This window comes from Pararge aegeria, chromosome 14 (assembly GCF_905163445.1).
Source record: "Pararge aegeria chromosome 14, ilParAegt1.1, whole genome shotgun sequence".
NCBI lineage: Eukaryota > Metazoa > Arthropoda > Insecta > Lepidoptera > Nymphalidae > Pararge > Pararge aegeria.
The window spans coordinates 8,110,760-8,136,168 of record NC_053193.1 but is presented as its reverse complement, the minus strand read 5'-3'; the positions used below and the strand labels follow the sequence as shown (position 1 = coordinate 8,136,168).

Here is a 25,409-nt window from a genome sequence, read left to right as displayed (position 1 = left end):
GTTTTAACTGTGGTAATTTTTTTAGTGGTGTACATGTGAATAGTCCCAACAGTCCGCGACTTTCTAGCGTGCAATTTACTTGTATACGAAGAATTTATTTTGCATTTGACTATTTACTTCAAATTCGGAATACTTAAAAACTGTCACAAAAGCATTCGTTGATATTATAAGATGCCTTACTAAATTAACCAAGTTCTTAACCTATTTCTAAATACATTTCCTTCTTTTTTACTGTCTTTGTTTTCCTTTACTTGTAGTTAAAAAAAAAATGTTTTAACTGTGGTAATTTGTTTAGTGGTGTACATGTGAATAGTCCCAACAGTCCGCGACTTTCTAGCGTGCAATTTACTTGTATACGAAGAATTTATTTTGCATTTGACTATTTACTTCAAATTCGGAATACTTAAAAACTGTTACAAACGCATTCGTTGATATTATAAGATGCCTTACTAAATTAACCAAGTTCTTAACTTATTTCTAAATACATTTCCTTCTTTTTTTAACATGAACGAATGAACGAATGAATGAATATTCTTCAATGGCACACCACAAAAAGCACATGAAAAAAGACAAGAATAACTAAACAACGTATACAATTTGGCGGCAACATGAGTGGCAAATGGTTAATATTTTTTTACCAATTGTATAAGTAGTTCTTTTTATACACATAGAATAGCGTGTTATTTTTAGCTAAGCGACAATATACATTTTTGTATGTTACAACAAAGTCTCTCTCCAGTTGCAGCTCTTAGATAAGAAATATATACATTGTGGTGAAAGACTTTCGTATATAGTTCTACAATCCCCATTCACCTATTATTTCCAACTTCTTAAGTGTCTTTTCCCCACTTTCCCTTTCAAATTTCAACTTTCCCAAAGTTACATGATCTATGAAGATTTTAGCTGAACATTTTCATGTCACGTGAGTTGTTTGTTATACCTTACTTGGGTCTATTTATTTATCTATTTAATTATTGGTAATAGCTATAGCTATGCGCCTCATAAGAAGGCTCAGAGTCACTCAGCGGGCGATGGAGAGAGCTATGCTCGGAGTATCTCTACGTGATATAATCAGAAATGTGGAGATCCTTGGAAGAACCAGAGTTACCGACATAGCTCAACGAGTCGTGAAGCTGAAGTGGCAATGGGCAGGGCACATAGTTCTGGAATGCCAGCCCCGCACTGGTAAACGCAGCGTTGGACGACCCCCGACGAGGTGGACGGACGACATTAGGCGCGTCGCAGGTAGCCGCTGGATTCAAGCGGCACAAAACCGTGAAATTTGGAACTTCATACAAAAGACCTATGTCCAGCAGTGGACGTCTATCGGTTGATGTGATGATGATGATGAATAGCTATAGTCTTAGCAAATGATCGATATTTTAAGAATATAAAGTTTCATTGCTGAGACCCAAAGTATGTGCCCACGGCTTTGAATTTTTTGATTTTTTTATTGGTAATGGACGAGCGCTTGACCACAATCTTACCTGATAGGAAGTGCAGATGTGGCCTAAGATGGGACGCGTTTATCTAAAAGATATTATATATTCACTCTGAATTGGAACCGGAAACACAGAACTCGGAAGGACGTTCCAAATCCCAGCCATGCGTATAAGGAAGGAAGACGTAAATAGCTTTTTGCGAGTTTTTGGGATATTGACAACATATCGATGTAAACACCAAATATATATTTGGAAGGCTTTGGCCGAGGCTAGTTCTTGGGTTTCAATTAATTATATTGGTTATGGTAACTAAGATAACTGATGAATAATTTATAAATAAACACTTATACTTAATAAAAAATAAATAAATTATACAGCTAAACACCAAGACATTGGAAAACATTCATGTTTATCGCACAAACATTTTTCCAGTTATGGGAATCGAACCCACGGCCATGGACTCAGAGATTAGGATCACTGCCCACTGCGCCAAACGGCCGTAGCAGTAAATCACTAAAGTGTGATAATAATCATTTAATTCCATCAACACATATTGGAGCTGCGTAAAAAGGGTTTATGCTCTGAAAGCGTATCTGTGATAGATAAAATCTCAGCCTTTTAATGACCCAGCAGTGAGAAATTAGAACGCTGAGGTTAAAATCATGGTACATAACTATGTATATACCAGCTTGGTAACAACCGTTTAATAGAACATTGCATATATTAGAACGTATACCAAGTACGCATTTTAGTAAAGCACTAAAATTAACATTCAGTATCATCATTTGGCAGTAATTTCGTAAGCAAAGGCTTGATATTGCCAGAGTACCTACATAAGTATATTTATATATATATATATATATATATATATATATATATATATTATTTATATATTTGTATAATTTTAAATCTTATTTATTGCACCACCTACCTCTTTTCTATGTTTTTTCCTTTTACGAAGAAATCGCTATGTAGCGATAAGGCCACCAAATTGTACTCTCTTTATATGTATTTATATCGTTGTAACTACTTTTTTTTCTTTGGTGTACAATAAAAGTGTATTCATTCATTCGTAAGTATTCGTAAAGCCTCTACACTCATAACTGCTAGGAAACCTCCTAAATAATTATATAAACTGCTAAACGTTGCCTGCGCTAATTACGGTTTTTTACAAATCCCGTGAAAACTGTTCGTTTTCTTATGATACTATGCCAAAATTCAAGTTAATGATCTGCTTGGTTAGAACTTAAAGGACATGAAAAAAAAAATCACACTTTCGGATTTATAATATTAGTTAGGATTAGGATGGAATGAATACTGATTAAGGTTTGTATTATATTCTCACACTAATCATAGTTGTCAATTACGTTCCTTTGTCGTGATGAAACATCTGACACATACTTAGGTGAGAATTGGGACTATTAGTTATATGACAATAAGTATTTGAACATTACTGAAGATTTAAAAAACATATAAAAGAATATTCCCACAAGTAAACGAGTACTAAAAGTAACGTCTGTACGCACCTCTAACTTTTTGGAGTTACGAGTTTTTAATTGAAGAATCTAAAATATCGCTTGATTTAGAGGTGTAAGAAATCATCGTGAGGAAACCTGCATGCCTTAGAGTTCTCCATATTGTTCTCAACGGCGTGTGTAGTCTACCCATACATACTTTGCCAGCGTGGTGGATAACAGCCTAATGCCTTCTTTTGCTTTGTAATAAGTTGATAATGCTGGTGCTGAAATTGTAACAGAGACTTAGGGATCCTAAATTAACTAATTCATATAGCTAAAATTCACAAACAGGCCCGAACCGGGATTCGAACCAAGTACCTCGTGATCCATCGTTGAATATGTTAACCACTAGACATATGAGGTGAAGGTGACTTATAGATGGAATGAAGGCGATGAGCCAATATTAACAACATTTGCAAATATTCTTTACTTACAAACACATTTTGTTGAATGTGAAAACCATTAATTTTGACGGCCGATTGGCGCAGTGGGCAGCGACCCTGCTTTCTGAGTCCAAGGCCGTGGGTTCGATTCCCACAACTGAAAAATGTTTGTGTGAAGAACATGAATGTTTTTCAGTGTCTGGGTGTTTATATGTATATTATAAGTATTTATGTATACTATTCATAAAAATATTCATCAGTTATCTTAGTACCCATAACACAATCTACGCTTACTTTGGGACTAGATGGCGGTGTGTGTATTGTCCTAGTATATGTATGTATGTATTTATTAAACTTTTTTCACATACAAAGTACTCCACAATTACGAATACAATGCCGTTGATAATGTTCTCCACGGAAACTGGTGATAATTATTGATCTGTCATGGTTGATAGGCCCACCTATTAAGGTCTTAGCACAGCGTCTGTTGAATGTATAACCCTGCCATATCAAAATGAATGTTAAGAACAACAGCGTGGATATTCGACGTGGTACTTTTGCCCTGGGAGGTTAAAGTGGCGAGTCTAGATGAGGCAACGTCAGATCTTGCGAAAACCTACCGGCGCGGAGAAAAACATTACCTAATACAATACCTATGGTATGCCGGTTTTAAACAAAGCTGTTGTTAGTGTTAACTTATTGACTATTGGTAAAAGAATCGCTACGCACCTACAATTTTCTCTTAGTGACTATTGTTTTGGAGGCATACATTTAGATATGAACCATTTAAATTAAGGATTTGTTAAGAATTAGTATGCTAGCGTGATTGTACCACGCAAGCATGCATTATTGCATGTGTGTGTGAATCTTCAATTGATTTCTTGAACTTTATGTAAATATCTTGAGGATTAACAAAAAAAAGGAGAACATTAGCGCAGCACTTAGAAAAGAAAAACATGAAAAAAATATAGAAATCTAAGAGTTTTCGATATTGTATTATCAGTGTTGTTGTCTCCAACTATAACCATAGATATTAACCACATTTTACATAAAAATACTTAGAGTCACTCAGCGGGCAATGGTGCAGTCAGAGAGCTGTGCTGGGGTGTTTAAGTATCAAATCAGGAATGAGTAGATCCGCAGCAAAACCGTAGTACGACGTACCGTAACCGTAGGTCGACAACGAGTGAAGTTAGGCTGAAGTGACAATATAAGTGGCCGAATTGATATCGTATTGGAGGTTCAATAAACGTTGGGGTAAACACTGTATTTTTCTCCTGGGACTCGTTTTATGTCATTTGTCTACTCCATCGACACCCATCACACTACTCACAGGAAGTCTTCGGATCCAAGTGGCATAAGGCAGTAATTTGGAACTCCCTAAAGAAGACCAAGAGCAATCTCAGTTGGTAACGGGTTACACTTTTAGGGGTTTCACAGCTACATTAAATGACAAATCAATCCCGGTTCCATCGGTTTCTATGCGACATCTTAAAGTAACATTAAAACTTGCCAGCATGTCTTTATCAGGGTGTAGCTACGGTTGAAGCTTATTACCAGACCAAACCAGTGAAAATTGTAGGTGCGTAGTGATTCTTTCACCAGTAATAAACTTCATTGTATATTAAGTGTATACCGTAACCTTGTTCCGGCTTTTCGTGTGATTTTAATTGCATTATGATTATCATAAAAAAAGATGTCTATTTAAATGACGTCTCACTGAAAGCGTACCTACAAGGTAATTTCCGTTCCTTTGTTATTGTTTCCATTAGTTTTTTACCTGGTGTTTCAATTAACTCGTCAATACCGTAGATGGGTTGATTGGCCTCATATAACATCCTAGCATGTGGTTTTTATTCGTCATTATGATCTGTCTAAAAGGTTAGACTTTTATCTGGTGAGAGGTAGTGGCTAGTTACTACCCTACCTACAAAGATATCCTCCCAAACATTTAGCGTTCTGGTACGATGTCGCGTAGAAACTGTGTAGGGGTATGGAGTTAATATTAAAAAAAAACAATATAAGAACTTTTGAAACGTCAAGTAAGTATGTTTGTAGTGACTCTACCACCGGTTTGAAAGGCAGATTCTACCGAGAAGAAGCCGGCGAGAAACTCAGCAGTTGCTCTTTTCCAACATCATTTTACAATTTAACAATCATTGTTCTGTTATACCCCCTAACGCTGCATCATCACTGACCACTGAGGATAGATTGTAGACAAGGGCTTACTTTTAGTAAAATAAAATATATATATTTATGATCACATACCAGGTGAGCTTGCAGACAAGCGTAAAAAAAAATTGTGGGGAAAAACGACAGTTTCATATTTTGAATCAGTTTTCCGCTTTAATATACCTACAGCTCATTTTCTGTTTCATTAACTGAGTAGATTTTTTCACAATCATGATAATCAATACATTACTGGCCCACTAAATGCATTTGAAAACGGTTAAGGTCCACAAGTCCACTTTGCTGATCTAGTGCGTATTTATAGACATGACACGCTCATGAGAATATTACAGAGAACTCTCAGGCAAGCAAGTTTCCTCACGATATTTCTTTCATCGTTGAAGCAACTGTTACTTAACTGCTTAAAACGCAAATACCTCCGAAATTAGAGGTGCGTGCCGGGGATCAAACTCGGTCCCCGATGGAAGCCGAAGCCTTCCCCACTAGGCTATCACCGCTGATAGTTGAATGTTATGTTAATATAATAATTACAATACTTAATATGAGTTATGATTACCAGGGGAGAAATACCGACTTTATATTAATATTAAAATAACTTGTAATAATCGTAATTATTACACGATAGTATTTGTATGATGCAGCCTCCTAATCCATATTTATGAGTTGTGCGTTGTTATTTTACACACTAGAACATCTGTTCACGACTTCGCCTAGTGCCATAAGGTAGTATGTTAAACATTTGAACCCTTGAACTTGATACTGAATTGTTAAAAGAACTTTATATTTTATTTTATCTGTCGGGTCGTAGGAGGCTTCGGACGTGGTAAGTTATCACCCTACAGGTGAACCCGTTACCATCTTACGGTGCAAGTTGCAGTCAAAGGTTAACTTGTAGTACAAACGTACCATGCGTAAAACAATCTAGATAGAAACAAATTCATATGTGTAATCGACAGCCTTGTAGCTTAAAAATCTCTGTCAGGTTCACCTATTTATTTATTTATTTATTATTTATTTACATGATTTAGGTGATAACTATTGGTGAACGGTTGATATATGTATAGAAATCGCCTTAGATTACTTACTTACTTATTTGGGCATTGCCTCGTTCTTCGTTAGTGAAAACGGGCATAAGTATCGTAATAGTTATGCAATTGTCACACTTCAACTGGCAGCAATCCGCACCAATCCGCACTGGACCAGCGTGGTGGACTACGGCCTTAAACCCTTCTCATTGTGGGGGTAGACCCGTGCCCTGTAGTGGGCCGGTAATGGGTTGATATGATGAACTGGCAGCACCTTTTAAATGCCAGAGCGTGACAAAGCACTGAATGACTATTTCAACGTTATGCCACGTTTATTTCTAAGTATTTAGGAGTTTATAACCTTATACCTCCTATTTCCGTGGGTGTCATACGAGGCGACTTAGGGTACGTTAGAGAATGGGCAACAGCATCCTCTATGTTAGTACTACCATCTTATGTGATCACCAACTCGTCTACGAGATGATCGAGGAAGATAAAGAAGAGGCTATGCACTTTTTGGCAAGATCTTTACAATTACATAGTTATCTATTTTTTTTTTTTTTTGTAATGGCAGGTCGAGTGTAAACTTAAACCGAGAACACGACCGACCTTCAAAACAAATACCAAGCTACATTAAGTATAATAATTTCAGTTCGATCAGTCCGCTTCCTTAAACTACCAAATTGTCTTCCGTGTTCATATTATGGTAAAATGTGTAATTGCTTTAAAATTACTTTAAAATTTATTTATTTATTTATTTAGTTTAGGAGGAGTTCAGTGACATACACACGCACACAAGAAATATATATATAAGATAGGTATTTTAGAATTATATTACAAGAATAATTTTGGACACATAATATGTAACATTAAGTACTTCCTGTTTAATGAGGAGGATTTCAGTATGTGACGGTGCAATTTCTGTTTTTGGTGAGTTCAGTGCAGATTAAATTTTATAATTTTGAGAGTGTTTTGTAAAAATTTAAAAAATTAAATATCAGAAGATGAACACATTTCTGTCTCTAAGATGTGAATTAATCTGTTCTATATGCAACATGCTATAGCCTAGAGGGTAAGGCTTCGGCTTTCCTTTTGTCAAGACTGAGTTCGAGCCCCGGCATGCACCACTAACTTTTCGGAGTTATGTGCGTTCTTAATTTAAGCATTTTAAATATCACTTGCTTTAAACGGTGAATGAAAACATCGTGAGGGAACCTGCATACCTGAGAGTTTTCCATAACGTTCTTAAAGCGTGTGATGTCTACCAATCCGCTATTGGCCAGCTTGGTAGTTTACGGCCTCAACCCTTCTCATTCTGAGAGGAGACCCGTGTCCTGTAGGGGGTAGGTAATGGGTATAGGAGGTAGATGTTGATGATAGGCAACCGCGCCCTTCTTGTATAAAATGACAAAAACATTTATTGAAAAAAAACATAAAGATGTGCCAGGTCAAACAATTACATACATTTATCATTAATGTACATCATTTACAAGTATGTGAGCGAACGCGTGCGTATGAGTCGATATATGAGTCTGGGAGTATTGTGAGTTACGTATTGCTAGTATTATTCATTTGACTATAATTTCCAGCTTATTTTTTAGTAAAAAAATTCATCATTGTCATCATCATCATCAAAAGCCTATAAATAAATAATTAAAAATAAAAAAAGCCTTTTAATTCTTGCTTAAAATACATAGATAACACTGCAATACATATTATGATTTTACGTGAAAACATTATATACAAAGGAAAAAAAAAACAGGAAAATAAAAAATAACAATTGGTTCTAAATTGCGTTTAAGAGAATTAATAATTATTATCTGGTGTTATATAACTTCTAACAAGAACCCCTCTCATGCGAGGGTAAAGGCCTCCAGAGATGACTACCTGTCTATATCCTTGGCTACTTGCATCCAGTTTATGCCGGCAACTTTAGCGATATCGTCGGACCAAAAGCCTATAACAGTCTACTATTGAACTAAAGTCCTCTCCAAACGAGAGGGGATAAACACCATATTGGGCAGACGGGTTGATATCCCAAATGATATCGTAAAAGTGGTAGCGCACAGGACCCTGATGCCCGTTCTCCAGTAATACAATTAGTATATGATATATTACACAAACATAGTGAGAAACTAATTAGGTAATAAACTACTGCTGATTCTGAAATGGTTATTACCACAGAATACCTTTTTAAAACAGTGTAACGCCGGTAAATAAATGTAATGATGACAAAACGTTACATTGCACCCTTTACATTTTTATTTTATAGCAGTATTATCGAATTAGGGTTTCAAGATACACATTACCTTATGTTCGTCTTATTTTGTACTATTTTTATTATACTGTGTAACTGTTAATTGAAATAAACTTATTATTATTATTATTTACATCCTTAAATAATTTTACCAAGGACTGTCTAGAAGGGATTGCTATAGCAATTTGACCACTTTTGCATACGAATTTTTGTGCAGCTGTTATTTTTCATGAATTTGTAGGCAGTAAAGAGTCTTATTTATTTAATGCTGACCAACTAGCATTAGATTTCTTTTACGTCGGTGCTTCCATCAGTTGATTAATGACGAGTTATAAGAATATTGCTGTCAAACAATACTATAAAAGACCAGTTTGACCCGAATGAAGTATAAAACATGCAACAATCTTCAACGGACGATAGTAAACACATACCTACACCTTTTATGTTTATGAATCATCAGAGTAAGTTCTTTGTTTTGTTGCTTATGTAAAATTGGAATGTCGTGAGTTATTTTATTACGTAACGTTGCATAAGCTAAGGAATGTTTGTTAGATTTCAAGTTTTAGGCTAATCGCCTGTACAGCCTTCGGTAACTATGAGGTCAAAAGTATCAAAGTAAATTAACTTCAAAATGGCAATAGCCATACATTACGTAACATTTAAGGTGATAAAGAAATAATTATGTGATGAATGATTAGGTTGATAATTTTGCGTTGATAATTCCAACGTTATTACGTTGCGTTCATAATTTGAACGCACATTTACGTTATTATAAAATCTCTTTGAATAATGTTCGAGGATTGTTGATCGCACTATTTTTTCCAAATAATTTTATTTATTTTAGAACGATAAGGGGAACTGGTTTAATAGGTAGGTATATACTTAACAGCCATAACAGGTTAGCCCGCTACCATCTTATACTGCATCATAAACTTACTATTAGTTTTGATTGCACTCGAGGGCTTATTGAAAGAGAATAAAAATTAATAATTATTGAATATATATTATAAAGGACAAACATTTAAGAAAAAAATTGATGCAAAAAATGCACCAATGGAAAAATTTATTTGAAATATTCATTCTAATCATAATAATACAACATATCCACCACTCTTTTAAGTTAAGTAGCGTTTGCTAAGTGGTAGTATTTATTTTAATTAGATAATAAAACTGATCAATGAAAAGTAGCAAATAACTCATCTCATAAAGTGTCACTGAGTACTTAATTATTTAAAGAGCACTATTTCATCAGGAATACCTTGACATAATGCAAAGTTATTTTAACACACAAATAATACATGTACCTACCTATATTTAATTACATTTTAGACGTGTACATGTTATTCAAATACCTTAAAATCATTTACAATTACGATCTTTCTTTTGTTTCATAAATGAGGAAGTTAGATTATTTTGAATCGTATTATTTTGTATGTCTATAGGTACTTTACAAACACCCGATGTGATGGTGGTAGTCGGCAGCGAGATACTTATTATAGAAAATACTGCTGTTCAATTTTACTCAACACGTGTAGCGTGGCGCAGCATCAAATGGGAGTGTTGCAATTGCCGAGTACTAATGTTGTGTGTTGGTACGATTTTTTTTAATTAACTTTTAGGTCGTTATACCGAGGCATTGGATGATTCGCTTTTTTACGAAATAAAATATATATACTTAGAAACATATTTTAAAAATAATACAGATGGACGGTTTCTAAGTAATGTAATAGTAAAATTTAAAGAGTGCATTTCTCTAAAACATTCTAAATAAGGTGTTTAGATTACGATTACCTCAAATTAAATCAAACAAAATAGCGTGCAACATTGTGTAATAGGAAAGGAAGGAAGAATATTTACACAGTTATGCGGTAATGTCTAATGTATCACGCGGTCTTACCTAACCTGGTTCATACCGTAATGGTCTCGGTCAATACGCACTCAATTTGTATTATACGGATTATGCATTCATATACTATCTGTTTATGTATACCAATGAAAATTTACCATAGTTCTACTTATAGGTTACTTAAATTGAATAAGCTGTACGTGTATTCGATTTTGAACACGAAGTAATTACAAAATATTTGACTACCGATATTAAACTAAAGGGTTATAAGCCCTTTGATTGGTTAGTTCATAGTATTTTTTCTTGTGAGATTTATATCTTGTATTGCATTATAAATAGCCATTAAAATTGTGGTGGAGCGTTCTACAAGGAACAATATTTGGCCCTGTTCATAGTTAAGAGTTCAAATATGACATCTATCTCACCTTTGATTTGCATGTTTATTATTGTTGTTTTAGTATTGTTTGAATATTTTTCGATACTTAGAGCGTAATGATACAATTACATCCGCGCATTCTCACCAACTCTTCTAATACTTATATACCACCAACATTTCGTTTGATTTTTTTAAACAAAACCAATTATTGTTACGTATGGACTTATAAATTTAGAATTCATGACTTATTTATATACGATTGGCAATTTAATAACTTAGTTACTAAAATACCGGTAACAGTTAATTATTAAACAACTATGCATAGTTTGGGATTAAAGTCGAGCTGTACATTTTTAAATGATAGTTACCTTAATGATGAATGATAATAAATGGGACCACGATATTGATACATTTTACATACTTCTGTAAGTATGTTCAACCTTATTGCCAGGCACTAAAAACTAAGAAGAATATAATTATTGACTCTTTTATAATTATGTTTTGTCACTGTTTTGACAGAATCTGTGTTTGAAATCTGTTCATTTACATGAGACACGTTATTTTAATGCTAAATGTGTCTAATTATTTTCGTTATTTATGCGTACATTGTATTTATAAGTAATTAAAAATTCAAATATCATTAAGTCAACGAATATAAAATTCCAAATTTGAACTACTAATCGCGGGATGAGAACTTCGGAGGCCCCCTACCCCTATGAATTCCAATGAACCTAACCTAACCTAAACTAGACCAAATAGCGATCATTTTCAAGTAAAGTGAATGCATTAATTCTGACCGCAGTTCCTCATCTACACAAACTGGATTGTATTTTTTATGCTAACTTTTAAAAATGCTAAAAGCTCCGCTTTATACTGAAATGAAGTCAAAAAGAACAGACGTAAGATAGTTTTTATCGATATGCCTTTAAGGGTTCCGTTTTGATATTATTTTATGATAAGAAAACGTTATGAAAATATTTAATTTTATCTTGTTGTTGTTGTTAAATTGCAAGTTTTCTTGGATGATAACATTTATGATTCCGTCTTCAAAGAAGGCTTTGTTTTCTCAACATTGTATAAGTCTAGTCATGGCCCGTGTACGTAAGGCATGTATCCATTATATATTTTTTTAAAGTAAATACCTATATTTACTGTACATATTATTTACAAAGTGTACTGATAGATCATTAATCTTAAACTGCTTGACATAAGCCTCCCGTATAATAGAAGTGTAAAACAGGTAAATCACCGAACTGAACCCAGGAAGGTAGCTTCACAGCAAACAGGTACTTTAGCTTATACATTTACAGTGTTAGCGTTCAGAAATTTTCACGACATCTAGATATTCTTTTACGCCTTTGGTTGCCTGAAAGAGATCGCTATGCAGCGTCAAGGCCCCTAAATTGTACTTTCTATCTAAGTTGCCCCATGTATTCTTGTTTTCTGATTTATTTATTTCCCGTCCGAAAGCATATTCATTTTAGATTAAATGAGACCAAATTAGGTTTGAATATTTTTATTAAAGATTGTTTTTCTGTAAGTAATGTTACGTTTTTAATAATGCTATTAATATTTCTTTAGAGTATAAACGCATGTTTTACGGTATTTTTCCATGTTATCTTTATGAAGGTTGTGCTGGTATTTGCACGTGTCATCAACGAAAGCGACTCCGGTTCGAGCGATAGCAGTTACTCGTAAATGAAATCGAAAACGAATTATGTAAGCGGAAAGCAAAGGTCCCGTGTTGCGTGTACTCAGGTAACAGTCATGTGTGTGTACTCGAAACTCTGTATTTACTCCAAGTTTGAGTTTCCTTTTCTACGTATTTATCGTAATTATTATTTTTAATTTAAACAAAATAGATAAGAAAACTCTATTTTGACGGACGATTGGCGCAGTGGGCAGCGACCCTGCTTTCTGAGCCAAGGCCGCGGGTTCGATTCCCACAACTGGACAATGTTTGTGTGATGAACATGTATGTTTTTCAGTGTCTGGGTGTTTATCTATATATAATAATAAATATTTATGTATATTATTCATATAATTATTTATCAGTCATCTTAGTACCCATAACACAAGCTATGCTTACTTTTGGGCTAGATGGTGATGTGTGTATTGTCGTAGTATAGTATATTTATTTATTTATTTATGATAAACCCGGTTAGGAAAATACTAACCCAGATGAATCGTATTTGTAACAGGATAAGCATACAAATATAGATAAAACCTTTTTTATTTATGCTTCGTAAATAGAGAATTATACCTACTATTGTATTGGCAACATTGTATAGGAAATTGTATATTTGGAACACTGCAATCTGCGCCCACACGCTTTTTTTCATTTTTACACCGATTTTCGGTTTAACTCCGACCAATTCTTCTGCTTGCCCTTATCAACCGATTGGTTGAGGCGATAGGCGTTGTTTAACCCCATATGAATAGGTAAACATATAAGCTGTTACATTGCATTGGTTCCGGCTGTTATCACCAATTTATAAAAATAACCATTACAGCCAGCCAGCCCGCATTGCAGCGTGAGGTCCCACTCCTATTTTATAACAAAGCTGCCTGGTTTGTCTAGTGAGCGGCATGTTAGACTGTAGATCAAGAAGTCGTAGGTTCGATCCACAGGCCTGGCTAATGGGTATTGGGGTTTTCTATTAAAAAAATCTCAATACCAAAAGTTTGGAAATTGGTGGTTATTCAGTCTCTCGCTTCGGATGTCACGTTAAAAATTATTTCCAGTTGTGCCAGAACTGCCGTCTCGTCAGATTATGATAGGGAGTGTACCTGTGTTTGCACACACACTTGTGCATTATAATATCTTGCGTAGTTAGAAAATCTCACTGCTAATTGATTACTTTGACCAAAATCAGTCAGGGTAACTTTGTATACAAGAGCTAATCTAAGTTAAGCTATTAAGTGATCGTATTGGTGGACACATCTCTGCTGCACGGGTAGGTCAATCGTTCCATATTGTAGTAATGTTTTTTGGAGGTGGTGTTGAAGATCTATAGGAGGTATCCTGGAAAAATTGGAGAAACTCTTCAAATGTTATAGGAGTACTTGAGCATTTTCTTTCGATAAGTACCATTTAGTCACGTCAAACAGATGACGAAGACTAAGGATGATTACCAAGACTTAACCATAATAAGTATTGCACTATTTTTAGTTAGCGCGATCAACTCACTTCCATGTCCTATTTTACATGTAATGTACGCATCAAAAATGCCAGCAATGTGCCTATTTGAATAAAGAAATATTTGACTTTGACTTTGACTTTGACTATAGTATAAAGGAGTTGATGGTGAAGTGCTGCGAGAATTCATCAACCATTAAAGCCCAGACTGACTCAAATCTCACCTGGTGGTAAGTAATAATGCAGTCTTATATGATAGCGGGCCAACCTGTTAAGAAGTATGGCAGTTATATAAAACCCCTAATCGATTTCTACGCGACATCGTACCGGAACGCTAAATCGCTTAGAGGCACGTCTTAGTCGGTAGGGTGCCGCGGCTGAAGCTTCCCACCAGACCAGACCAGAGATAATACAGACTTATAACCACAGCGCTCACCGCTGGCCGGGCCAGGGTAGGTTGTCACAATTACAAATGGAAGGTAATTAATGATCTTTTATAGTCGCAGTGGCGATAAAACCTAAGGCTTAACCCCGTAGAACAATTATTATTGTAAGACAAAAATGTCAAGTGGGGAAGACGTAAAATCACTAAAATGTCATTACGTGTAGACATGCGTGGCGTGTTTTGAATTGAGATTCAAGACCGTAATTTGATGACAGTTTGGGTCCAAGTCAACGTGGAAAGTAAAAATAGAGTCACGCAAAGTCCATTCAGTGTAGCCTCCAGTTACGCAATGCGCTATTTGACGAATCGAAGATGGTTTCTGGTACGTGCTTGTGGTTTTGATGGCGACCTGGTTTGCAATTTAGTATAATTGCATCACTTTCGCGTGTGACCTCATATCTGGGGCTTCTAGATTAAGGGTTGCTTCACTTTAGTGGACACAAGAGACAGTTACTCAAACTACAGACCATATAGACTCAAATACAAGGTAAAGATAAGTCTAACTTTCTAACTCATGTAGATTAAAAAAACATTTATTTAAAAAAGGGGCCCCCATTATAATGTGTTTTGAAACGCTATACAGTCTGTGTATCTGCAGTAACTCTACCACTGATTTACAATACAGATTTTATTGAGAGGTTTTTTTTATTTTTTTTATTTTTTATTAACGATAGGCCAGCGTTTGACGACAATCATGCCCGTTAGAAAGCAATGATGAGGTCTAGGTTAAAGCACGCTTGCCTAGAAAAAGCCTATTCACTCTAGCCTTGAAGGTACTTAAATTATACGTGGCAGAATCAGAAACGTGGATAAAAAACGTTTCGTGCGTGTTGATGGGATATCAACCACATAAGGATGCCACCGCTCTCGGTGTCTCGCTGTTCTGTGATAAAACGGGAAAGGGGAACAAGATTGTGAAGTTCCTGAGCACACTCACCGAAGTATATCCGGTAAAAAACCGATAAACAGGCAACATTGCGTCGGTGCTGGAGACTATGTAGTTTCGCCTGCGTTAACGAATTGTCACCTATAATTCTCCTGGCGCGACGATCCACCGAATCCAAAGCTTCAAGTTGGTACTTGGCAGAGCCACCCCACAGGTGACTACAGTACTCCATGCTGGTAGGTAGACTAGAAAATCAGCAGTTTCTCTTCTCCAAAGCTTTTTCTTTACCTCTCAGTGCGAGCGTTTCTTCTCGCCATCTCTAAAACCTACTACAGCTGCCAACTTTAGTTACAAATTAAAATGGCAAGACATCTCGCCATTTTCGCCAATATATCAGAGATATAAGTACCAATCACGAAACATACGAGGCATACCTATGTTGAGTACAAGCTGTTCTGATACTACTTAAATTTGGTTACTACTCTTAACGTGATTAATAAGTTACGATGCATCTTGTCCTACAAAGGATTAACATATTCAATCGTTTTGGATTGAACACAGATTAAAGGCAATTGACTATGACTAACCTGTTTATGAATTCCATTGCGAATCAGGTAGTATGATAAGCAAAGCTCTCCTTAATTACTTATTACTGTCCTACAAAGTTTTATTTTGTCTACTGTGCATTCGACCTTTGTTTTTCTTTTGAAAACATTTCTAACTGAAAGCCTGTAAAAAAGCGGATCTGTTCCAAGGTTGTACTCGGTATCTATTTCGTAACCTGTCACGATCTGTGCATTAATAAGGAAAAGTGTTTGTCCGCCCCAAAAATGTAATTCATTGCAAGAAATCGTTTACTTTATGCAATTGAGTGCTTAATTTTTAAATTATTTTAAAATAGTTGTTGAGGTAATTCTATTTAGTTCCGTGGCCTAAAAGGCGCCACCTTCACAATCAATTAGAGTATAGCGTCTATAACCTCGCCATGCTATTAAATAATATATCCAAACAAGTTAATCTTCACACGACGATATAAGCCACAGCACGAGTACCTTTGACGAGTCCACCACGTAACGTAATGGATCCAACGCTTGACCGACTATTAATTTGGCACTACCGATTTGCTATGAGGTATAACAAAACGTTGAGGTATTGGTTTCGAGTCACAACTTTACGATGGCAGAATTTTAATCGCACGATGAAGTTTATATTAGGAATTACGATATGCGGGTTAATTGGTGTTGACCTTCGATCAAATTAGTTAATGTGACAAAATTGCTTGTGGATGTAGCGCCTGGGAACTTATTTGGTTGGATTAATATAGTAGTTTATCATCTATTAATTCTATGACCAGGATTCTCAGATCACGTGCATTTAATACCAATAGGTAATTTAATATTATTTTATTAAACAGTATGAGTCTGTGTCTATGTCTGTGGATGTGTGTGGTTGATCTACACAAACACTTTAAACATCCTGCTACCGTGTATTACGGATGTATTTTTCTTGTTATGATTAGCAACGTTTTAATGCTAAGCCCATCTATACCTACAGTGACAGAAACTATTATTCACATTCTCATTTACAGAGCCTTAAGGTCATGGTCGGCTCCTTTTCCCCCTACTCGTGTTATGATTACAATAGTGAGTAAATGATTCTTCAATTTTATCAGGGTCCAGAATCGAATGAAGTTTTGATATTATTAAGATTCCAGTGTCTCTGCCACTGATAAGTAGTTTAATGATCACCAATGAATGTGATCACCAATACACCATCCAAAATGTGAGTAAAGGTAAATTATTTCCTAATTAGTGTGAGTTTGGTAGAGCCGAGGGTAGGTCAGACGGCAACGCATTGCAGATACGCGCTGGTGACAAGCGGAATAAGATCTTTACATGTGGAGATTAAAACAAAAAGGTTATGTCAGGCAGTAGTTATCTATGGAGATTATAAAGCAAAAATTTCACATAATGATGATGATGCTGCTAATGTCAAAGTCAAAAATATCTTTATTCAAGTAGGCCCATAGGTGGCACTCTTGATGCGTACATAAGAATTACACGGTAGTGAGATGATGGCGATAACCACATTCGTAAACTTAAAACTAAAGCTACGAGGGTTCAAAACGCGCCCTGGTCTAAGAAGAAGCCCACAACAAACTTAGCCGGGTGTTTTTTTTTGTTATCACCATCTCACAATGTAATTTTAAATTATTAGAAGAGCAACCTAGTTAGAGCAATAATTTACACCCAAGCTTTTTTATCGTTTACGTAGTCCTTTATACTGGTGATGGTGGTGATGTTAATGATGATAATGAATAGAGTAAATAATTTTATAGATTACGTGAACCTTTAAACATTTACAGAACATGCAAATTTATATCATTTATTGCTCAAATGCCTATAATATCTTCAACTGGTATGTTATGCAAGGAGCAGCGATGAGGAAGACGATGTGCACACTACATTATTATACTGCATAATGTAATCGCAGTTAATTGAAATGAACAGGATAAACTGCTGAGGATGTAGGTAATAAAAACCGAGATAAAATATCTTCATTGGATTTAATCTCTTGATTTTGTGAGAAAATATACATTTGTATAATAATGTTTCATTCGATGACCCAATTTGATAGATAACGCTGTTACGGATTTCGAACAAGATTATGTGTCTAGTCTCTTGCGAGGTTCAAATGGACTTATGTCTACATCAGGGACCCGAAGCTATTAAACCTAGGCGACGTGGTGCTGTCACTAAATTTTACATATTTTTGAGGTTTCCCGTAAATTGAAATAAAAATTCGCTAAGTTTAAGTGAACTATTACTGCCATGTTGTAGTAAGTAATCTATTATATTTCAGCGGTACTTTATCTAAAACTATTTTGCGGTAATCTGTGCACCATGCTATTATACAATGGTTCTCATAACTATTCCTAGCATGTTCAACTATGGATCACGAGGTTCGAAGGAACTATCCTGGGTCAGCCAAAAATTGTTAGGTATGTTAAGAATGTCAGAGTATTAGCCTGGGTAGATAATTATTGGTTTTCAAGTCAGTCATGGTTATTACCTCTAGTATGGATTCAAAATGCTTAAACATGCAAACGTGAGTCCTAGCAGCGTGGTGAGTCTAAGCTCCAACTCCCTCTCAACTGCGTGAGAAGGTGATGTTAATGAATCAACTATTCGCCTACATAATAGCAGATTAGTCTAAAGGCCACCCATACTAAGTCCTGGTTTTTGTAAATGAGTATGACTAATAAAAAATTAAGGCTAAAAGATGTTTCATGCATAATCGGTTTTCTAATAAGCAATTACTAATATGAGAAATCATTATTATGCGCAATTGTGATCTGAATTTCCTACTAAATATGACCTCATTTTCGTGTTAAGCAGATATTAATCAAAAAATGATGGGTTCGGGTTTTCTCTTACAGATCTTGTACCCGGATTTTCCATGACAAGTTTTCCTCATTATTTAAACATTGTTGTAACAGTAAATATTTTTATGAAAACAAAAATTCCTTACAATTTTTGTTAAATAAAATAAGTATGATTACGTTATCAAAATATTAGGTAGTGTAGTTCTGCGATATATAAAAATATATCCGGAAATAAGACTTCAGAGAATGTAGGGTTATAGAGAGTTCTGTAGTTTCAGATAGCTTTTACACACTAATATTCCATGTTGCGAAAAACGTGATCATCCAACTGATTTTATTTTTTAATTCTTTTAGTGATTATTTGTTATTCTTTTACATTCACACTATCAAATCATAAAGTACGTAATGTTATCAATTTTTTTTTTCACCGTTTGGTAGGTAATAAAATACAAGTTGACAAAATACTTATTAAGGTTAACAGAAATGATAGCTACTTTTTGACAACGTAAAGTTACAGACTTTACGTGCATCCGCAAAGGGTCAGAAACTCCGTTTATGTGATCTTAAATTTACTTTTCAATTCTATAGCTTTTTAATTTTCAGATCCGAGAGCTACAGGCCAAAAAAGTGCATTCGATAGAGTTTCAAAAATAGGTATAATACATAAAATTAAAGAACCTTAAGTATTAAACGTTAGATGTGCACGTTTTAAATGCAACTAAACACAAAACTTAATTTCGTTAATAATATTTTTTTACATCGTACAAGATAATGACACTTATCATTATTTATAAGGGGTATTTTGAAATATTACATTTAACCTCGACCCAAAACAGTACTTCATATAGGTATTTATTTAAATTGCGTTTAACGTGGACACCTACGTGCTTTTGTAAATAAGAAGTGCCAAGTATAATGTAAGGTGACATTAGTTATCATGTATTTTGTTTGAGTATGTAGGTATTTTATTTGAAACTAGTTTTGGCCTCTCTTACAGTAGTAAATTTCGACTCCTGGTTAGGTAAATACTGGAAGTTTATTTAAATAGTATTTGTAAATTTTGCATATACATTCCATTAGTACGAATATTCTTGGTTAGTTCGTAGAATTCTTTTTCATTCGACACGTGGAGCTCTCGAATTTGTTTAATAAAAATTTCGTTAACTTTGGTCAGGTTTTTTAGCTTGATTTATATTTAAGCTGTTAGTACAAATTGTTATAATCGGGAAGCGGCTAGGAGGTGAATCTCTCAAAGATTGGAAAACCTTATGGAATTAAAAAACAATCGTTTTATTGTTGTGTGACGGTTGGGCGTTAGAGCACGGTCGTAGAATAGAAGCTTGCATGTGACAGAAGTTGTACGCAGACGAAGTCGCGAGAGACCGCTAGTGTCTAGGTATTCTAACTAACCAAAAGAGGTTAAAAAATAACCTATGCTTAAAGTGCCTTTGTTCTTGTGCTATTTATTAATTGTGCATCATAAAAACACAAAGAAGTGCTATACAAAGTCATTAATCATAGTATCTTGCAAAAGGTGAACTGCGGTCATAACGTTAAATATCAAATAACTATGTCTTCGAGACCACCTTTGGTTAAGGAAAACTGTCTACTATAAATAGGTTGGACGTGGTGTATTTATAATCATCCATTTATATAGATAATGATGCAGATGATGCAGGGCTTTAACGAGTACAATGAACTGGTACCCTGTGTTAAAAAGTAGGACAAGAAGTAAAGAAGTGGTATACCTAGACCTTTTTTATATGTAGGAAAGTGATTACATTCCGAAAATTGGAGAATTTATAATATCTTCTTCACTGTGGCTAAGTCTGGTGGGAGGCTATGGCCGTGGCTTCCAGTACTATGACAGGTAGACTCAAGTATCATAAATAGTCTATAATATCATTCCACTGCTGGACTAAAGGAGTGAGACTTACGGGAGGGTATGCCCATTATCACCACGCTGGGCAGACTGGTTTGTGATCGCAGTAGATAGTATTAGTTGTAGAACAGAGGACTTTCTTAGGAGGAGGAGGCCCGTATGAGACCCAGTGGCAAGCATAGAGGGTATAGACAGGGTATTCAGATTATGTAAATTGAAGAAAATTTCCAATACGAGTTAAAACTTAAGGGTAGGATTTTTATAACTCTTACAACGTCTGTCCTTAAGTTTTTTATAACTCTTACTGAAGATTTTTTTCATTTTATATCATCTGCCTGCTTCGGGCATACACTGTGCATACCCTGTATGCAAGCCACTGATGACACCCACGGAAAGGGGTGGGGTCACAACTGTTTTGTGATCTGCCGTCCCCACACGTTGAAGTGTGAACAACCTAATTTCCTAATATTTTATAGCAACGAAAACAAAAATTACTTGCTTGCACCTTGCAGGGTGCGCGGAAAATAATAATATTTTCATAAATGCAGAACTTAGACCCTTTTAACAGTAAGTACTTATACGTATACAACACGAGATGCAAAGACGAAATATAACGAGTAGCAGTGAGGATACAAGCGGCACAAGCCGTAAAACATTCTTTGGTTAAGATTATGGAGCGTCAGTGACTTTTACATTAGTCTTGTTGTAATAAATATGATATCGATCCCGATAGAAATAGTATTATAAAAATCGGCCAAAAAACATTTGCTTCATTGGGACCGATAATCGCTCTTTAACATCTGTTATGTAGAATTACTATTATGCTGTAATGTCTTTATATAATCTGAGAAGAAAACTAGTATTTTAACGTTCTATTTCAATAAAATTGTAAATAAGTGATCTTTGTATACAAACTGTACAAAGTTTTAATTTTTATTTTATATGCATGTAGGTATTTTAATTAATTTAAACAATCAATTGAAATATCTGCGTGCATGCATATCAATTGCTTTGACGGTGAAGGAAAATATCGTCAGGAAACCTGCATTTTCAAAGGCGTGTGAATCTACCGTCTACCGATCCGCACTTGGCCAGCTTGGTATATTTCGTCTTAAACCCTACCACCAGACCCGTAGGCTATAGTGGCTGGTAATGACTTTATAATGACGATAATTATATCAAGTAAATTTCAGTAATTGTAAGTAGGTGATTTGATTGATTAAAGTAGGCACGATTCCATTATATAACTCATCCATTAGCGATGTTCAGCCTATTATTGTTCTTTTGTATGGGACACTTACTTATTCATTTGTTTATACACCACAGATAGAAAAAACAATGGACACAACAAGAAGAAATTTAAAAAGAAGGATACAAAAGGCGGCCTTATCGCTTAGTACCGATCTCTTCCAGGCAACCTTAGGATTAGGATTACTAGGATAGGTTTATTACGATTATTTAAATAGGAGACGTCTTCTAAATGGAAGAGGTCTACTAAATAGGAGAAGCTTCTTAAATAGGAGAGGTCTTATATAGTAAAGAAGGGCTTAGATCTAAGACACTCCACGCCGCTCTAATGTGTACCTACTGCGGGCTTAACGATTATTATCACATAGATAATAATTATGGTTTAATTATCATCATATCAACCCATTACCGACCCACTATAGGGCACCTCTTACAATGAGAAGGGGTTAAGGCCGTAGTCCACCACGCTGGCCCAATGCGGATTGGTGGTCTCCACACACCTTTGAGTACATTATGGAGAACTCACTGGCGTGCAGGTTTCCTCACGATGTTTTCCTTCACCGTTGAAGAGAGTGAAATTTTAATTGCTTAAAACGCACGTAACTTAGACAAGTTTGAAATGCTTGTTGGGATTCAAACTCGGGCCCTCGAAAGGTAAGTCGAAGTCCTACCCACTGGGCTATCACCGCTAGTACAATTATGGTTTAGTACCGACTTACTTATTGTTATTTTTATGTTATTGGTATAGCCTGTAATAAACTGTGAAGTTTAAAGGTTAGCTCATGTTTGTAATAAATGAATGTAAAAACGCGGTTTGAACAATAAAGATTAAAAAAAAACAAACGCTTTAATTATAGTTGGTCACTTTTATATTTCGCACGCTTCTGTACTAAAGCGTTTCGTCATTGTTCTCAACTAACTAACTGGGGCGATCAACAATCAGCGCTGCCAAGAGTTCTTTAGAAGTTGTTTGCAATACTTTAAATCTTTCAATAAGCAGGTTTGAGCAATAAGTGAGTATAGATGAAAACCTTCTGGTGACTACAGGCAAAAAATAAAATTGGTGCTCACATCCGTCGTGACACCTTAATTTCTTAGTTTAATCAAGTTAAACGTTTGTGCTTTTGTTTTGGTATGATTAAATAAAAATGGATAAATGTAATGTCGCGTATGAATCTAATGTCAATACAAGTTTTTCCACATATTAATTTTTTTTATACATATGGAGGGCGTCAAGTCATAAAGAGTTGACTGTAACCATCAAACACGTATATTAGAAGTAACTTTAAACTGAAGGAATTAAATAGATGAATATATTTAATATTTTATAGATATATATTTCTTGTGTGCGGGTGTATGTCACTGAACTCCTCCTAAACGGCTGGACCGATTTGAATGAATTTTTTGGTATGCGTTTGGATGGCACCCTGGATGGTTTAGATTCACAAATCAGCCCGACAGCTGGCGCTGGGGTCCGCTAGTATTGTATAGATTTTATACACCTACCTGTGTTACATATAATAGCGTGGGCATTTTAAACTGTGACAAGAAGTGAAACAAGATAATTGCATAAATAGATGTAGATTGGTATACTGGATGAGGTGTGTCAAATGAGTGTGTCAAAAAAGGATTTGTCAATACAATTATTTGGCAAGGAACATTAGTTATTATTTGAATTCAACTTTTCAACTCTTACCTACTGTGTCTAAAATAAAATGAATATTTGTCTAGAAGGTTACAAGCTCGAGGTCGATTGCTTTCCGCGGCTGCTTAAATTCAATTGTTAAATGCCCAAGTATTTTAAAATGTGCATATTTAAGTTTCGTTATTCCCCTAATTAGTAGTGACATTATATATTTTAGTATGCCTGAAGCTTGGTGGAGTTGAACTCAACGCTGACATTGACTTTTGTAATCGTGAGGATATTTTTGTTGAATATTCTATACACAAGTTTTATAACCTGTAATACTTCAATCTAACTTAGATGTATCTTACTATTGTGTAAAGTAATAACTTACATTTTTATAGATCCCATGTTGCCACCAAAACAAAACTAACAATAGTCACTCAAAAAAAATCATAGACAAAACAAAACACGTCCCTCAGGGATATATCACTTTTCCTATCGCTGTTCTAATTTTGAATTTCGCGTTCGATCGCGAGCGCGCTCCGTTCCTCGCGAACGTGCTAGCTCGCTGACTGCCGCGGAGTGAAGCTGGATACAGGGCTTCCTTCGCCTACTGCCGAGAGAAAGTTAGCAGTTATCAAACTTGACGGTTACGTTCGGTGATGACGCTATCTTCCCCGATTGCGTATGCGGTGACAAATTTAATTTTCGCGTCTCCAAGTTTGACGCGCTACTAAGATACTGACACGGTGAACGGTCGGCATTTGAGTCCTACTTTTGGTGTTTGTTTATATTTATTCTAAATACATTAAATATCAGCATATTAGCATCGGCAGGCAGGAGGAAGTGGCATAGTTGGCAAAACACTCAGATCACGATACCCAAAGATATCCTGGGTCAAATCCTACGTGTTCGGTAAATTAAAAAAAAAAAAAAGAATTAAGAAAATAATATTCAAATTAAATTCATCACATAAACATCTGACAGAATACAAAACAACTGAAAAAAAACTCTTATTTGAATTAAAAAAAAGAACCTTCCTGGCACTTTTTTTTTTAAATATCAGGTTTGCTCTTGAATCTTGATCTGCTAACGTAGTGTTTATATACAGTTTGGTCGCTGCATTGAGAACTTGTAGTCAATTAATGTATTAAAATGAGTTCCAGTGAAGTAGCACGGATATTTATTGCACTTCGCTAAATTAAAGGGCAGAAGCCGAATATACAGTGCAAATTTCGACGAAGTTTATAATTTTGTTTCATAATTTACTTATTATATGTTGACGACTCTGTCCGACGAAAGCCTTAGCGGAAATTGCAATAAAGACGTCTTTCTTCTGGATGATTTGCCATCAATAGTTATGTCTGCGAAAGGTAGGTCGTTTGTAGGATTGAGTATACGCTTTTATAATATGATTCCTAAGGTAATTTTGGACCTACCAATGCATTAGTTTAAAGAATATGTTAAAACACATTTATTACAGCGAGGTTACTATCCAATTGATAAATTTCTTAATGACAAGGTTGCTTGGAAGCATCCAGCTCCGCTTTTATCTCTCACAAGATAGAAAAATGAATGTTAAAATGGAAATTGTTGATGTTGGAAAAGAGCAACTGCTGAGTTTCTTGCCGGCTTCATCTCGGTAGAATCTGCCTTCCGAACCGGTGCTAGAGTCATTACACACAGACAGACTTGACATTTCAAAAATGCTTATATTAGCCTCCTTGAAATAAACGAAATTTGAATAGTTTTTGAATTTTA

The 25,409-nt window shown here is 35.3% G+C and overlaps 1 protein-coding gene across 1 annotated transcript in view; it reads right to left on the bottom strand.

Annotated features, from left to right (window-relative positions):
- LOC120629355 (peroxidasin homolog pxn-2) overlaps positions 1-24,240 on the bottom strand; it is a 62,523-nt gene extending 38,283 nt beyond the window's left edge. The window contains exon 1 of the mRNA XM_039898281.1: positions 24,040-24,240. Within this exon, the coding sequence (XP_039754215.1) occupies positions 24,040-24,056 (17 nt within the window). The 5' untranslated portion in view covers positions 24,057-24,240. The remainder of the gene's footprint in view (positions 1-24,039) is intronic.
- Between the last annotated feature and the right edge of the window lie 1,169 nt (positions 24,241-25,409).